Below are 18,587 nucleotides of genomic sequence, written 5' to 3' on the forward strand. Positions count from 1 at the left end.
TTAGTAAGGGTTATGGTAAAGGCAACTCAGATTTGAGTTTGAAATGTTAAAAGTCCAATTAAAATGAGTTCCAACTTCTGACCCTCGAATTTTAAGTTAAAGAAATTTGGTAAAGTCATGTCCACATGTTTTGTTTCAGAATAGTAATGAAACATGAAGTGTCCTAAAACCCCAGACAAGCCCAAGTTTGGATTCTTTGGTCTCAAATTTGGATGCAACAATCCCACCTTTGAGACATCTTAAAGCAAATCTCCCCTTTACTTGGGGTATGATGTTTCCTCTCCTGTAGTGAAAAATCTCCTTGTTTTCATTTGAAAGGCAAAAACAGAAAGCCTAGAGTCACAGTGCTTTTCTAAGATGTTTGAATTAAATTATCTATTAAGTATCCTATAAAAATTCAGTCTGAACATCAGGGGATAGGAAGTATTAACAGAAGCAAAGTATTTACATTTCAACTGAACTTTTGAAAATGTCTCAGAAGGAAGAACAAACAGGAATGATGGTAACATAAAATAAGCTGCCTCTCAGGAGTACTCAAACACTTTAAACAAATCTGTATTTATAGTATAATTAGCAATTTGATGAAATGTAGTAAGAATACACCAAAGTATATCAGTGAACATGTCCTCCTCCAAAATCAACAGGCTCTCAGGAAACATCCAGGTTCAACATTGAGTTACTAGGAGCACTGCCTCTCATTGGTAGCATGCAGCAACCGTTTTTATGTGTCTTTTTTTTTTTAACAATCTGTTAGTCTCCAGGAAGAACTCTGCTCAGTTACAAGTATATGTCAACACACACAACTCATAGTGAGGATGTTCAGCTACCAATTACTGCCGGAAATTTAAATGAGTTCTAAAAATATAGGTTATATTCTGCTCTAAAATACTTAATCTATTTGGCACTTTTTCTGGAACATTTAATGGTCCACCAGTACAATGTGTTAGACTATAAGAACATAGAATTAGACATACTGCTTGCCTAGGGGATTCTCCATTTAAATAGACAAGCAAAATAGATTAAACACTAAGACACCAGTGAATGGAAGAAATAAAGTGGATCAGTACCATTAAGAAGGAATATTCATATGACACAAATGAACCTATCTACGAAACAGAAACAGACTCACAGGCATAGAGAACAGACTTGCGGTTGCCGGGAGGCATGGGGGTGGAGGGAGGGATGGATTGGGAGTTTGGGGTTAGCACACACAAACTATTATATATAGAATAGATAAACCACAAGGTCCTACTGTGTAACACAGGGAACTATACTCAATATCCTGTGATAAACCATAATGGAAAAAAATATAAAAAAGAATGTTCATATATATATAACTGAATCACTTTGCTGTACAGCAGAATTAACACAGCATTGTTAATCAACTATATTTCAATTTTTAAAAAGAAGGAATATTTATAAATCAGATACAAAATGCACACCACAGTAGTAAATGACAGAATATCTCTCAGTAGCAAACTTCAGAGTACCAGAACTTCAAGATGCTTTTTAAAAGGGAACTGTTTTGAAGAGAGAGTCAAGGATTGTCAGACAGATGAAAAAGAAGATGTCCTAGACACCTGTAGTTACAATAAAAAGTTAATTAAAAGGGAAAAGATAGTAATTCACTTTTAGCTGGAACTAAAGTAACCTTAGAAATCATTTAGTCTAATCCCCACCCCACACCCATTGAAACATCTTCCCTGAAATAGGTCATTTAATCTCTATTTGAGTATTATTAGAAGCATGTTTATTGGATGGATGGATGGATGGACAGATGGATGGACAAATATTGCTTAAAATAAGCCTCTTAATTTTTGAATTTATTTGTTGAAAATGCTTTTCTTACATTGACTCAAAAATTTCCTCTTCCTAACTTCCTTTGCAGATCCTAGTTTTGCCTTCTATAACAGTTCTGCCCAGTAGAAGAAGTAGGAGAGCCACAAATGTGAGTCACATAAATAATTTTAAGTTTCTATTGGCCACATTTCAAAATAAAGGAACAGGTGATTTTAATTTTAATAATGTACGTATTTGACCAAATATATCCAAAATATTATTACAACATATAATCAACATTAAAATATTGAGATTTTACATTCTTTTTGTAGACTGTCTTCAGAGCCCCATGTGTATTTTGATACTTACACTGCATCTCAGTCTGTAGGAGGCACATTTCATGTGCTCCAGAGCCACATGTGGCCAGTGGCTGCTACACTGGACAGCTTAGTTCTAGACAGTGGTTCACAAATTTGACTGAACATCAAAATCACAGGAAGATTTTTCAAACTATAGATTCCTAGGATTCACCCCCCAGAAATACAAACTTAGTTAGTTTAGAAAGGCCAGAGAGTATTTTTAGCAAGGCAGTCAATTAACCACTGATCATCAGGCTGACATTTGGGCATTACTGCTCTAGAACAACACAAAATAAACCTAAGCCCTCCCGTACAGGACTGCCCTTCAAATATCTAAAATATAGGGTCCTATCTCCAGTGTCTTTTATTCTCCAGGCTAAAAATTCCAAACTCTTTCACCTGTGCCTCATCTGACATGGTTCCCAAACCTTTCAATTCTCCAGTTGCTGTCCTCTGGATACATTCCAGTTTGTTTGCTTGATTTGCAATAGTGGAAAAGTACCACAGCATAGATAACCCAAATCAATCCCACCTGCCTTGGAAATCTTTCTTAGTACGTCCATATGAATATGAGTGTCTCTGCTAAATGGTGAATTCACAATACTTCAAAGTAAAATTTTAACAAGTGTTCACGATGTCCAGGTTCTTCACCATGCTGCTGTTTCCTCTGTGGCACACTTCATCTTGGGATAGAGAAGAGCTCTCTCAGAATAATTCAGAGACTAAGTTAAGCAGAGATACCCTTTTTCAATGCCTCTCAACCCTCTTACCTTTTCTTATGACTGGAGAAGAACGTAGGTGTTTGGATTTAGTACAAGAGTTCTTCAGCCTTCTTTAAAGTTACATAAATATAAAATATAATAATGTCACCAAAAACAATTGATTTGTCATGACTAAATGGACTCAATTCAACATTACAAATATTCACTTACTGATGGTTTACTGAGCATATCATGTGTGCCACCACAATAGGCCAGGAGGCCACAAGGAGCAAGGCAGAGTCCCAAGCCTCAAGGAGATCGCCATCTAGTTAGCAAGACAAGTAGATTCATGTGACAAATATTTATGGAGTTCTTACTATATGCTAGGCACTTGGGTGATATATGAGTTAATAAAACATCCAAGAAGCGCTGCTCTTATGGAGCTTACTCTCCAGAGGGAAGAAAGAGAATAAACAATTCAAATGATACACAAGTGCGTTACATAGCATGTTAGACGGTAAATGTTATGGAAATTAACAGATCAGAATAAAGGGTATCAAGAATACTTGTGGGGTAAAAGACAAGTTGAAATTTTACTCAGTGGTCAGGGTAGGCCTCATTAACAAACTGATATTTGAGAAAACATCTGAAGAAAGTTAGTGGGAAAACATGTAGACATCTGGGAGAGTAGGATTCCAGGCATTACAAACAGCCAGTGCAAAGGCCCTGAGTCAAGAGAGTGCCAGGCCTATTTCAGGAACGGGAAGAAGGCCAGTAGGGTTAAAGCCAACAGCAAGGCAGAGAGCAGCAAATTAGGCCAGAAAGTAATGCGGCGGGGTGGCAGTGTTCATGTAGCTCTTTGTAGGGCATAATAAGAACTTTATTTTTGACTCTGAGTGAAATGAGGAACCGCTGAATGTTTGGGGCAAAGCAGTGACACGATGTGAATTATGTTTTGCAAAGATCACTCCGACAAGTATGTTGAGAACAGACTGCAGGGGAGCAAAAGGGTAAACAGGAAGACTGCTTAGGAGGCTATTGCAATAATCCAGGCAAAAGATGACGATGGTGGGCTTCCCTGGTGGCGCAGTGGTTGAGAGTCCCGCCTGCCGATGCAGGGGACACGGCTTCGTGCCCCGGTCCGGGAAGATCCCACATGCCACGGAGTGGCTGGGCCCATGAGCCATGGCCAGTGAGCCTGCGCGTCCGGAGCCTGTGCTCCGCAACGGGAGAGGCCACAACAGTGAGAGTTCCGCGTATCGCAAAAAAAAAAAAAAAAAAAATGACGATGGTGTGGATCGGGTAAGTAGCAGCAAGGAAAATAAAAGTGGTCAGAGTTTTTATGTTAAAAAGAAAACCCTAGCTATAACACAGCGAGGTGGTTGTTTCAGTAAAGAAAGCTTAGAGAACACAGAAGAAGAAACAACAATTCTACCAAGGAAAGATTAGTATCTTAGGTGAGTCCTGAATAATATGTAAAAGTTCACCAGGAAAAGGAAAGAGGAAAAACAATGCAGAGAAGGAACTGGCACAGAGTTGTCAGTGGCCAGGAAAAGTATATGGCATGATCATTTCCCTGGAGAACTTATAGTCTCAACAGAGAGACAAGACAGTAAATCACTTAAGACCAGAGTCCCAGGTGCCACTGGAATGAAAACTGGCAAAGGGACTATAGAGAGAAACAATCATGCCAGCAAGATATTCAAGAAAAGCCAAAGAGGGAAGAGATTTGGGAACATATGTATATGTATAACTGATTCACTTTGTTATAAAGCAGAAACTAACACACCATTGTAAAGCAATTATACCCCAATAAAGATGTTAAAAAAAAAAAAAAGAAAAAGAAAAGCCAAAGATGTAGCAGGAAACGTAGGGAAAGTGACTCTGATTCAGAAAGGACCCAAAGGACCACCCCCAAAGGTTCTGTCAACATTACCCTGGCCCCTAAACCACCATTCAAGGTTCCCTGGAATCTTATCCTCTACCACCAGCTCCCACCAACAGACCAAGCTGGTACCTTGTCAAGCAAAGCCAAGGTGACCCAGACAGAGCCAGGGAGAACAACTGTGTTGTTTTTCAGAACTTCTAACACTTCTCCCCACAATACATGACTCAAAATCTAAGCTAAACCTTTAATACACTTAAAAAGTAATGTGCGTTGGGGTGGCTGTAGGGGAACTATGTTCTGAATCTTCTTTTGCTGGTTTTCTCTGTGCCCCCCCAACTTCTGAACAGTGGTACAACAGGCAGATTTTACCCCTTCCTCCCCAAACTGACCATTTGTTCTCATTTCTCTCTACCTAAAACCGCATGTCCTCTTCTCCCAAGTAAAGCCCAAACAACAAAAATAGAACAGGAGATGCTTCAGGGCCAGTTTCTCCCCCACTCCACTCTACCTTCACCTTCATCCCTGCATCCCATGAAAGTCACCTTAGGTTAGCTCCTCCACAACATCCAGCATTTCTACCAGGGAGCCCCTAAAACAATCCAAGGGAGCTTGATCTGCTGCTAAGCTAATTCCAAATAAAAACAGTATTGAACGTGTATTGAATGTTTAGTAAATGCCATACACAGTTTTATTCATATAATCTACACAGCAACTCTAAGAAACAGTACTGTCATTATCTCAGTTGAAGCACAGATACATTAAACAACAAATTCAAGTTCACACTAGTGAACAAAGGAACCAAAATTTGAACCCAAGATACCTAGCTCTGGAGTCCATGTTCCTAATTACTACCGCACATCAATTTGAACTTGGAATTGTCTCCATCATTTCTTCCCTTTGTCTAGACAGGTAGAGTGTGACCTTCCAAGCACTGGTTTGTTGTCCGCATTTTAAATCTTCTCTTTGAAGGGAGAGACACCTGGTTGTCTGGGTTCCCCATCCCTTCCCCAGAATGAAGGCTGTCAGGAGGGTTGCCATCAAAAACAACTCAGCAAATACTTGTCCAAGGGCCCGTGTCCAGTTCCTGGCAGCAGCCCTAATGGGAAAGGGAAGAGCTGTGCTCCACTTTTCTTCCCATCTATTCTCTCCCTAATTCTTCTTAATTACAGTGGTTTATATCTGAGTTTCAACAAATGTGACGCAAAAGTTACCATAACAAAAATTATCCCCTAAAAAATGAGTTTCCACAAGACTGGCATCTCTCTTCAATGTCAATTCTAAACTAAGACTAGCAAAAGATGAAAAGTTTCATAAAATTGATAAAAACAATGTAAGAGGAATGCTCAAATGACACACAAAGCCACTAACTTATGATGATCTTATATAGGTAGATAAATTTTTAACATGAAAAATAAAAATTTGACCAAAATGATAAATACCTCAAAATAAATGATTTCTTATTAAAAGGTTAAGAGATAGTCCTCAGATATTTTTGCAAAAATAAGAAAACCCCAACACTTGATTTTATTTACTTGTTCTTATAACTGACTAATAGTTAAATGATTACCTACATTCTGTCAAATGTAGACTAGGACAAATGATTGTCCCAGTTTCTAGCTTCTTTAACATAAAGTCCCAAATTTACTTTTTCACTATTTACAATTAAACTTTGGTTCCTGCTTTACCTCCTGTAATAACTCACGTAGACATCTTCTTTCCTCCATTATACTGTATGTCCTATCCTTATACATAATAGCAGTGCAATAAATATTTGCTAAATTGAATTAAAGTAAAATCAACAGCAGACATCACACCATAAGGCCTTAATATCTAATACCAAAGTTAGCATACAGACAATAATTATCTGAATTATGGACAGATAATAACAAGAACTCAGAAAAGGATAGGTGTCTGCAAGAATGGGGTCTGGGACCAGCATGAGGTGAATGAGCTAGTGGGAGAGGGAATAAAGCCACAGAAAGGCCCTTCACTTCAGTTATTATCCAGGGTGCGCTTTAGCCATGACATTTGAGATCATTCACCAGTCAGAGCCTGTCAAGACTGCTCCAGCTTCTCCCAAATCAAACCTAGTTGGCATCCTACAGATACCCCTGTCCCGTTGCGGAGCACAGGCTCCGGATGCGCAGGCCCAGCAGCCATGGCTCACGGGCCCAGCCGCTCTGCGGCATGCGGGATCCTCCCGGACCGGGGCACGAACCCGTGTCCCCTGCATTGGCAGGCGGACTCTCAACCACTGCGCCACCAGGGAAGCCCACCCCTGGCACTTTTGATAGAGAACTCTAGTAATTCTTGCCCCTGTCCATAGTTCTGACTACCATACTTACTGGGTGCCAAACACCATGCTAAGTGCTATCCATTCTACTTCCAAAATATGCATGCTTTCTAATTTTCCCCCTCAACCTCTGGATGAAACTTTTGGGGGAAGAAGGGGTGCATTTTTGAAAAATAAGCACAATTGAAAAAACCCACAACTTGATTTTACTGTTTGTCCTCAGAATGATGGAGAGAATCCCTTAAAGACTCATCATTTAGTATGAAGACTCTGAATTTACACTTAAAAAACTTTTAAGTCCCAAATGACTAAGACAACTTTAACTGACTAGTTCAAGTTTCTAACCACTGAACAAATTTATTCTCATGGATAGTAGAAGGAGGGCTCAAAAGAAAGTTTAATTCAGTTACAAAATAAATGAACATTAACATTTAACATATACAGCAGTTTCCTATCGCTGCTGTAGCAAATCACCACAAACTTAATGGCTAAATCAATGTAAATTTATTATCTTGCAGTTCTAGAGGTTCAGAAGTCCAAAATGAATCCCACTGGGCTAAAATCAAGGTGTCTGTGAGGCTGAGATCCTCCTGGAGGTTCTAGGGGAAAATCCATTTCCTCACTTTTTACAGCTTCTAGAAGCTGCCCACATTCCTTGGCTCAAGACCACCTTCCAAGTGCAAAGTCAGCAAGGACCAATCAAGTCTTTCTCCTGTTACATTACACTGACACTGACTCTTCTACCTCCCTCTTCCATACTTAAAGGAGTGTCATGGCCCTGGGCACATGGCCCTGTGGGCACCCCCCGAGTGATTCCATAAAGTCCACCCAAATAATCCCAAATAATCTCCATATTTTAAAGTCCACTGATTAGCAACCTTAATTCCTTCAGCAACTTTAATCCCCCCTTACCCCGTAACATAACATATTTACAGGTTCTTAGGATTTAGTATGTGGACAGTTGGAGGACCATTATCCAGCCTACCATAATCTGTCCTTCAGCAAGATTTATAACCATCCCACAGGCAAAACACATTTACTCTATCCCAAAGTCTCAACCCATTAGAACATCAACCCAAAGTTTAAAATCTGGTCTAAATCTTATCAATTCAAAAGCCCTAAACCTCATCATCTAAATCAGGTATAAATGAGACTTTGGGGGCTTCCCTGGTGGCGCAGTGGTTGAAAGCCCGCCTGCTGATGCAGGGGACACGGGTTCATGCCCCAGTCCGGGAAGATCCCGCATGCCGTGGAGCGGCTGGGCCCGTGAGCCATGGCTGCTGAGCCTGCGTGTACAGAGCCTGTGCTCCGCAACGGGAGAGGCCACAACAGTGAAAGGCCCGCGTATCACAAAAAAAAAAAGAGACTTTGGGTATTATCCATCCTGGGACACAATTTCTCTCATCTGTAAACCTGTAAAACTCAAGAAACAAGTTAACTGCTCCCCAAATAAAATGGTGGGATAGAAATAGGATAACAGTTATAGACATCCACATTCAAAAAGGGAGAAAATGGAAGTTAAAAAAATTAGACACCAGATCCATGCAATTTTGAAATCCAGCCATGTAAACTGCATTTGGTTTTAAGATCTGCGAATAATCCTCTGTGATTCTTGGCTCCACCCTCTAGGCTCTAAGCTCTGTCTTCTGGGCTCTCAATTCTGCCCATGAAAGGTGGCACATGTTTGCAGCTGAGTAATTTAACCAGCCTATTTCTTGCTTGTAGAATTTTGGGGACCCAACAACCTTCTTTCATTACATCTTCTCACTTGCCCTTTCAGGTTAAGCCAGGAGGGTTATTGCTGGTATGGTTTTCTCAAGAACCTTGTGGGTCTCCCACATGCGTCATAGAGATTTACTCCATTAAACAACAGGCTCCTCCACAAATATTTCCTGGATAAATCCATCTCTATTACAGGTTTCCACTGAGTTGTCTGAGGGAATACATGAGTCACACGTTCCATTTCTTCAAAGTGCCCTCTATGTGACTGAATACTCTGACCTTACTTCTAAGGCACTAGCAAAAGGTTTTTAGACCACACTATTGGCTTTCTCTCCTGAGTAGGCTTTCCTGCCAGTGAATCTCCTAATTTTAGCATATTTTGCAATCTGGATATGTTAAGAATTTCTCAAATACCAAGTTCTGGTTCCTTTCTTGCCTAACAGTTCTTCTCTCAATCTATCTCTCTCCTTTCACATTTTACTATAAGCAGCAAGAAAAAGCCAGGCTGCACCTTTAAAACTTTGCATATATATCACCTCAGCTACATATATAAACTCATGTTTACAAGTCTTGCTTTCTACATAACTGCAGGGCAGAATTCAGCTAAGCTTTCTGCCACTATATAACAAGGATATCCTTTCCTCTAGTTTCCAATAACATGTTCCTGATTTCTATCTGAGCCCTCACTAACATTGCCTTTAATGTCCACATTTCTACAAATAGTCTGTTCATGACAGTTTAGGTATTCTCAAAGGTGATTTGGGTTGTGTTTACCATGTTCCATCTTCTTCTGAATCTTCACTAGTAGAATCGCCAATGTCCATATTTCTACTAACAGTCTATTCAAGGCAATCTAGCCTTTTTTATCATGTCCCTCAAAATTCTTCCAGCTTATGCCTATTGCCCAATTTCAAAGCCACTTCCACAGTTTTAGGTATTTCTTACAGCATCCCCACTTCCATGAATCAAAATCTGTATTAGTTTCCTATTGCTGCTGTAACAAATCACCACACACAAAACTGGCTTAAATCAACACAAATTTATTATCTCACATCTCTGGAGGTCAGAAGTTCAAATTGTATCTCACTGGGCTAAAATCAAGGTGTCAGCTATGCTGTGTTCCTTCTGGACACACTAAATGAAAATCTGTTTTCTTGCTTTTCTAAATTCTGGAGACTGCCCACATGCTTTGGCCATGGCCCACTTTTATCTTCAAAGCCAGCAATGAATGGCAGGTCTAGTCATTCTTCTTTGCATCACTCTGACACTGACTCTTCTACCTCCCTCTTCCAGATTTAAAGGACCTTTGTGATTACATGAGGCCTACCCAGATCATCCAAGATTTGCAACCTTAATTCCCCCTTGACATGTAACACAACATATTCTCCGTTCCTAGGCTCAGGACGTGAACATCTTTGAGGGACTATTATTCTGCCCACCACAGTATATATTGTATAATGATAAATTTTCAATTCTTCTGTATAAATATGATCTACTGTGTAAACTGATCCGTGCTTTCTTTGTTTGCTTCATTTCTTATCATAACACTTACATTTCCACTACTCTGGATTTCTTCCATTTTCTCAAGTGCACCATGCTCATTTCAGGTCAGGATCTTTGCTCACGCTATTTCCTTTGCCTGTGTTACTCTTCCTTTCTGAATCCCCGCAGCGCCTCTTCCCCAGACTACTCTTATGTATCCTTTGGCTATCAGCTTAAATGACTCTCCTTCAAAGGCAGTTTCCTTGATCCTGTGACTCCCTAAACAAGAATGTAGATTCCCATTACATCCTTAGCTTCTCTTCATATCATTTATCTTAACAGTGATGAAATTATTATCTGTGTAATTGTTTGTTTAATGACTATTTTTAAGGCACTATGAAAGTAAAGTTCTAACTTCATTTGTTATAGGCCAACACCTAGCAGAATAGGTGCACAAAAAAATTCTTCATAACATTAATTTTATAATTTAGGGTACTGAAGCTCATAGAAATTAAGTAACTTCACCATAGAAACACAACTAATGAAATTCCACTTGGGTCTAACTGGTTTCAAAGCCCATCTCTTCAAAGCCCACAGTCATTGTGTTATTCTATTCTAATGCGGCATCAAAATGACCATTGTCTCTAAGTCCACAGATACTCTCTGATCTTCATACTGAAGAAAAGTACTCACTGCCACCTCACTTTCCTTAATGCAGTTACCGTTGCCTAGTCAAGCCAATGACTCACCACCAAATGCCCAATTTCATTCCTGTTTTCAAATACTGGCATAAGGTAGACTTGTGAACATTTTTTTTCCTTTAACATCTTAAAGTTCTTTAAAAATAATTACTAAATATTTATTTCCCAATGACCAACTCGGGGGGAAAAAAATGCTTTGATTTTATCTACTTCTCTCGTGGGGATAAGTGACATTATAAAATCTGTGAACATCTTAGAAGAAACTTTATTAAACCAACAGAGGAAACTATCTAGTTTGGGAACCTGGCCAGACAAAATGTTAAAACCAAAGATCTAAAAATCATGTTAGAAAGTCCTAGAACTATGCTTCTGTATTCTCTCATTCTTGGTGTCTCATGTATAAACAGGAAAGATTATTATAATCATTATCTGGAAGAATATTCCCTAGACTTTAAACAAGGTTGGTAGAATTCTATTTATAATTGCAGTAGCCCTTAACATTTCAGAATTCTTTACCACCTTTCATAGGTCTTTTGACTGTCAGAACCTGGTCCTCTATTTTTTAAAACCATAAGTGTATTTTTGTGTCTATCAGTCAGACTGTAGCTAGAAATACATGGAAGATCTTGATATAGATTCCAAACTGTTGCCTGGTCACTTTTTTCTTTTGAAAAGTATAATTGGCACAGATCAAAAGCCACATGTATCAAAAGATGATCTAATTTAGCATCTTATTACTTCAATTCCCAAAGCAACTGTAAACCAAATTTCAACAACAACAGAACAATTTTAGTGATGCAATATATAACAAAAATCAGGTATGACTTTGAAATACATTTCTACTTCCTTTTATTATACATATGTAATGAATATAATAGTTATTAAGTAATAGATTCTTAGTGTACAATAATTTACAAAAACTAGTTTCTAAAAGTACTGAATTATAAGCATATTAAAAAAACAATAAAGAGAAGAATGAACTAGCTAAATGGAGACGCAATATTAAATGAGCAAAAATCATTGGGAAATTGTATGTTGAGATTTCTTTAAAGATAAGAGACAAAAGAAGATAGAGAGATTTGATGGTTCAAAAAGCTCTTCCATCTATTTGGAACGTATCTGATAGCACAAAGTAACATATCTGATAGGTTTATGTGAAATCTGAGAGCACCTCACAGGTTTGTAATGTGTTACTATTCCTGCTATGCCATTTTGAAGACTATACAAAAATATCCGCCGCACCCTCAATTCACTATAAAGCGAATCCATAAAATCTTCAGAGGCTGAAAGCTTTTGTCTCTCTAAAATCCATGTAATCCCAGCAAAGCCCAGAACTGACTTCTTAAAAACAGTTTCCACATTCTAATAGCAGAGAAAAGACCTTTCCAAGGTAATGCAAAACTATCAAGCAGGGCCAAAGGTCTACCTATTGTCAATTTTATAATCTAAATCTGAGAATCAAAGAAATCATTAGAGCATAATAAACACATCAGTAATACATGCCTACTGAGAACACAGCAGGTAGCAAATACTTGCTGATTGATTGGCTATATGAAATAAGGTGCATAATTTGGCATGAAATAAAACTTTACACCTCCAAATCTCAAACACTATATTTGTCAGGCATTTACTCTGTCTAAATATTGTGCTTGGTACCAACAAGGAAACAAAACAATTCATCGGTGTGCACTGATATGTACTAAGTATGGCCAATTCATTCACAACACAATGCCTACCTTGAAGAACTGGCAATTTAAATAAAAATGAATCCTAAACATTTCTTATAAAAATTTAACCAGGAGAAGACATTGGTGCCTTGAGACTATTTCCTAGAAATTGTCTAGCATTAGAACATAAAATGTACAGTCCTGAAGGTTTCTATTTGTGACAGCTCAGACGGTCTTCAGAGAAAGACAAGAAGAACACCAATATAATTTAAAGGACCTTTGGAAATTTTAAGGGCACTTCAACGCCATTTGTTTATCAGGAGCTTTAGCTTCTGTAAAGCTTTCCACTTAATCAAATTGGCAGCCCTGAAGTAATTTTGTTTCCAGCTCACAGGGATTGAAAACTCAGAGATTGGAAAAAAAAGGAGAAGAAGAAAAAGAGAAAAACAGAAGCTTAATTCTAATGACACTTTTATTCTGCTCTGTGAATTTTGCTGACGGTCTAAGTCTTATTTCCTTTATTAGATTTGGTCATTGTTGTTAAAGGAGTCAATATCCAAATCACACCCCCACTCCCCACCAAAAAAAAGAACTCTAAGTAAATAAAATATTATCACGAATATCCCTCACAATAACAGCATTTAGTGGGCTCACCATAATTAAAACAGAAAATTGCTTTTAACTTATTGTAAGAGTAAACTTGCTTTAAATAAATGCAACACATGTCAATTTCCTCCTTTTCCAACTGTAAGCTTTGGTGTTACTGTCCATGGTGACACATACTGGCTATACCACGCAACAACACCACTACAGAAACACTCAAGTTTTATTTTATGCCTATTTCTTGGTGGCAAATTTGCTGAAGTGGTTTTATTTTGCATATCCAACTCCTTAGTAATTATGAGTTGCACTTTTTTTGAAGCCACAGCACCGAAATCACAAAAGAAAAACTGGGTGGGGTGGGGAGAAGATGCTTTAGTCAGTCCATCAAATATGTTAAACCAAATTCCATTTCTCTTTTGCCTTCATCTGTACTTTACCACATGTGAAACTAGTCTTTCTGTATGTGTTTAGCTACCTTTTAGAAGCTCATGCTACAGCACCTTCCCACAAACCAAGCAGTCTTCAAAAAGGTTGGTAAATCAAAGCTGAAGGATCGATGCATTGGAATTTGCTCTGACTACATAACACACCTAAATATAAATTTAAATGTAGACACTTGTGCATAGCCAAAGTCCACTGACTTCAAAAGAAAAGTTTAAAAATCCTAAGTACGCGATTAATGGTGAGACAAAGTATACTTTTGAATTAACATTTATTTGAAATATTTTCAAAATAATTTTTAAGAGAATATTATTTCCTTTCTCCTATCATTGATGGAGAAGAATCATTATCTTTCAGTGAGGAATCCTGTCTCAAATATAGTGTGTTTGTGACATACAGTAGTTAAAACTATTGAAAGATATTAATTTTTCCACAAAGCTACCCACATAAAGAAATTCCTCTGCAACTGGGCACCACTGTACTTGAAACTTTCAGAGATCAGTGTCTTAACTAAGATTAAGCTACCCTATTCCCTACCTAAATCAATTTCACCCAAATGAGGCGTTTGTGTTATAATTTATTGTTACTCAGACTCCAAAATCAACCATCTGCCATCGGAGTTTCTGTACAGTAATTAAGGGACTATCCATTAGAACTGGCAAGAGTACAAAGTAAGAAAGAGGAGGGGGCGGGGGAAGAGAGAAACCAAGCCACTTAAAAAGAGATGGAAGGTGTGTGTATTTCACACTGACCCCTCCACATCTCAGCTCAGATGTCATCCATGAGGCAAAACAGAAGTTATGAAGAGCGGTCAGGCCAGCTCCTCCCGGGGTTATCCGAACTGAAACCACACTGGGGACTGAGCACGCGCCTCTTACCTTGAAAAAGAAAGGCTTTCGTCCCATTATGTAGCCCGGGGACCTGGCGCACTCCGGTCGTGGACTCCCCAAGTCCTAACTCCGTTAAGACGTCAATCTGTTGGGAGGGATCCACACCAAGCCCCCAGACTGGTGGGAGTGGGGGAGGGAGGAGGAAAGAAAGAAAAACCTCCATCAAAATATAAGTCTCTTCCTCCAAGGCAGCAAAGAACCGCGTCTTAGAGACAATATTGGAAACTGACAAGAGGCGACTCCCTCCGCTGCCTTACCTGAGATCAGCAATCAAGATTTAAAGAGCAGAGCACCCAGTCCCATTTCCGTGACCTACTTTAAACCCCTCTCGGTGCAAAGTTCCCCTTGGCCCTCAGACCCTGGACTAGGGGTGTGACCCGCCCTGCTGTCTCCAAGACAAGCACAGAAAAACATCCAAATCCAAACCCACCCCCTACTCCAAGCTTCCCACTCCAGACCTACTTCAGGTGGAGGAAGAGCGAGGCGTCCCCAGGCAGCTCGGGCTGCCCAGAGGCGGGGGCCATCCCTTCTCCCGCCCCAGCTCTGAGGCCACTCACCTGCTCCGAGACCGAAGAGCAAACAGAATGTTCTCAGTAAGACCCGAGACTCCATGGTGTGGATCTGCTCAGTCCATCGTCTCCCTCTTTAAAAATAAAAATCGAAGAGGTTCTTGGAATCAAGCGGGAAAGACAGCGTTTGTCTTTCCTGCCGCTGCCTTGGATTTACTGATTAGTAAGAGGAGTACGATTTGGTTGCCTAAGAAAAAAAAGGGAGGACCCCCCAGGCGCGTGAAGAACTTAGACCCTCCAACGCGCACATCATTCCCACACGCAGACCCAGGCGGCGGGGCGCGGGCTGGGAGGCGGCCCTGAGGGAGGGGTCGGACTCGCCGGGGGCTGCTCCGCCGGGGAATTAGCTCCGGAGCCGAATCAAAGCAGCCGAAGGCACTCACACCCGGAGGAAGGAAGGCCGCCCCAAGAAAGCCGGGGCTGGGGCGGCCCCGCACCCGCCTGTCTTCACCCCCGCCCGAACCTGTTGTAAAGGCAGAGACAATGGAGAGAGCGCTCGGAGACACGCGGAGGAGAGACGGCTCTTCGGAGAGGGAGGGGCGGGCCGGGAGGCGGGGAGAGAGGAAGAAGGGAGGGAGCCCGAGGGCGAGGCCCCGCGCCCCGTGTCCCTCTCCCGCACGGGCTCCTCGGTCTCCAAGCCCCGTCTAGCGAGCCCCGGAGCCGTTGCAGCCTCCGCCCTCCTTCTTCCTCTCCCGCCGACCCCGGCAACGCCAACCTCCTTCGGGATCGAAAGATTCTATTTCAAGGTGCTAAGTTGATGGGCGGTCTTTGCTCTCACCCCGAGATTTCGGGCGCCTGTCTAGAAAGACTGAGAGAGAAAGGATCACCCAATCGCAGAAGGCGAGGCTAGAAGGAGACGCACTCGCCCGCCCTTTAGGCAAAGGCGGGAAGCCCGCATACAGTCGCGCAACCTCGGGGACTAGAGAGGGGACTCCCTCTCGGGGGGTTGCGGAGGAAGACTGCGAAGCCAAGCTAGACTCCCGTGGTGGGGCTGGAAGTAGAGAGAAACTGACGGAGACGGGTGGCGAGCCTGGGAAGCCCTGGGAGCTCTGCGGGAGAGGTTCTCTAGCCGGGGCGGGGCGCTGGAGAGCTTCCCCAGTGCAGAGAGCGCAGTGGAGAACTTAGCCAGGAACTGCTGGACAGCTCCGGGACTTCGCGCGCGCCCTGCCAAACACAGCGCCCGGACCCGGGCTCTGGTGCTCCAGGACAGCAGGAGGCAAGGCCAACAGAGTCAGCGTGCCTGCCCATCCCGAAAAGAAGAGATAAAAGGTGATGATAGATAGATAGATAGATAGATAGATAGATAGATAGATAGATAGATAGATAGATAGATAGATGGATGGATGATCGATAGATAATGACACACACGGGCGATTGGGGTCGAGGGGCAGAGAAACGAGCAGAAGACGACTACAGAGCCTGGGCAAGAGAGAAGAGCCACCCCATCATTGACCACACTCACGCAGGCTCTACCCACCCTTCACCGTATGCACCGAAACCATAACAGTGAGGTCATTTGAGATCTAATTCTCAGCAGGCAAAGGTATACTTGAGGTTTACAGCATATAGTATTCCATAGCCCTTAAATTTTGAGGTAAATTTTGAATAATGACATTAAAGTCCCATACTGAAAAAGTAAGTTTCAAAAGCGATTAAATTGTTAATCTGTACAAAGATCAACTGAGTTTCTTAACTTTCCATCCAAACAAGTAGATTCTGAATTCTCCAAAAGGATCCTACCCAGCTAGTTACCAAAATACCTACTGGGTAGAGTCTGAGGCTCCAGTAGAGCAATATGTACTATGTTATACTATAATGGGATGAGGGGAACATATTTAGCTCTGTCCTTGGAATGTTTAAGGGAAAAAATCAGAATCTGTAAGCTTTTCCAAATTAAGTTTTAATGATCTCTCCTTGTCAGTTTTCCCATTTGATTCTATCTGTAATTTTGTAAACTTTGAGAAGTATTCCAGTACATATATGTGATGAAATATTGTTTTATGTAACTTTGTAAATTTGCAAAACTACACAAAATGAAATTAATGTAATTGAATTGAATTAATTCAAAGGAAATTATTCACCATGAAATTAAAAATCTTTCTATAGAAGTACAACCAAAATAATGAATTGTAATAAGTATCTACAAAAGTTACATTAAAAATTGAAACATAAAATGAGAGGGAAAAGTAAATATACATATGCACACATATTAACATATAGACGTTCTCCTATCCTACTTGCACTCAACCAAATCATAGAATCAGGGGTACTCGCCAATCTCTGACTCTCACCTATGACATGCTGAAAGCTGGGGGTTAGTAAACTTGTCACACGTGCTTATGCTCCCTCCAGAAGAGTGGTATTTTGTATCCAGAATTAATCCAGTTGAACCTGCTAGAGTAAATATGTGACCTAATTAAATTTATGGAAACCATTAAAAATATGAATACAGAGAAGAGCTGTTTCCATAAAATGGAAATGCAAAGCTTTAGCAAATCATAATAAAGGTGAATCATTGTATTATTTAGGGCAGAGGTTTTCAACCTTAGAGCTATTGACATTTTAGGGTTGGATAGCTCTTTGTTAGGATTGTCCTGTGCCTTGTAGGATGATTAAAAGCATCCCTGGTCTTTACCCACTAAATGCCAGTATTTTTAATATTCCATTTTATCTATATGTCTTATAACTATATCATTTGGTGTAGCTTTTTTTTTTTTGCGGTAAGCGGGCCTCTCACTGCTGTGGCCTCTCCCGCTGCGGAGCACAGGCTCCGGACGCGCAGGCTCAGCGGCCATGGCTCACGGGCCCAGCCGCTCCGCGGCATGTGGGACTCTCCCGGACCGGGGCACGAACCCGCGTCCCCTGCATCGGTAGGCGGACTCTCAACCACTGTGCCACTAAGGAAGCTCCATTCTGAGTAGCTTTTTAAATTGCTGTTGTAGGGAATACAATATACATACTTTTCACCATCTACTCTAAAGTCCATGTGTTACTTCTTGAATTGGAACGTAGAAATTTTACCGCCATATTGGTCCCTTTATCCTCACCCCTTTAAGTTGTGATTGTCTCCTGTATTAAACAGATCCTTTATACAATGTTAAAGGTTTTGCTTACAATCATTGTGATAGGCATAATAATGCTCTCTCCCCCAACACACACACACACACACACACACACACACACACACACAAAGGAATACTACCTTGCCAATACCTTGATTTTAGCCCAGTGAAATGTGTTTTAGACTTCTGAACTACAGAACTGTAAGATAATAAATTTCTGTTGTTTTAATCACTAAATTTGTGGTAATTCGTTTCAGCATTCACAGGAAACTAATATAAATACTAACCACGTAAAGTTCAGTCAAAATGGTAGACTCTACTGACCCTGAGAGAATCCTCTTCTATTCATAAATACATCACAAAGCTAAATAAAATTTTCAAGATTTTTTTATTCATAGATGAACTTTACATAAAAAATGAAAGAAAAAAA

General features: G+C 40.5%; 1 protein-coding gene across 1 annotated transcript in view; it reads right to left on the bottom strand.

The window, feature by feature from the left end:
* The window catches only part of NELL2 (neural EGFL like 2), a 385,449-nt gene extending 369,823 nt beyond the window's left edge, over positions 1 to 15,626 (bottom strand). Inside the window, exons 1-3 of the mRNA XM_082850800.1 lie at positions 15,559 to 15,626; positions 15,084 to 15,169; positions 14,515 to 14,643 (exon numbers count right to left, since the gene is read on the bottom strand). Coding sequence (XP_082706926.1) covers positions 14,515 to 14,643; positions 15,084 to 15,138 — 184 coding nt within the window. The 5' untranslated portion in view covers positions 15,139 to 15,169; positions 15,559 to 15,626. The remainder of the gene's footprint in view (positions 1 to 14,514; positions 14,644 to 15,083; positions 15,170 to 15,558) is intronic.
* Between the last annotated feature and the right edge of the window lie 2,961 nt (positions 15,627 to 18,587).

This window comes from Leucopleurus acutus (genome assembly GCF_964270905.1).
Source record: "Leucopleurus acutus genome assembly, chromosome: 11".
NCBI lineage: Eukaryota > Metazoa > Chordata > Mammalia > Artiodactyla > Delphinidae > Leucopleurus > Leucopleurus acutus.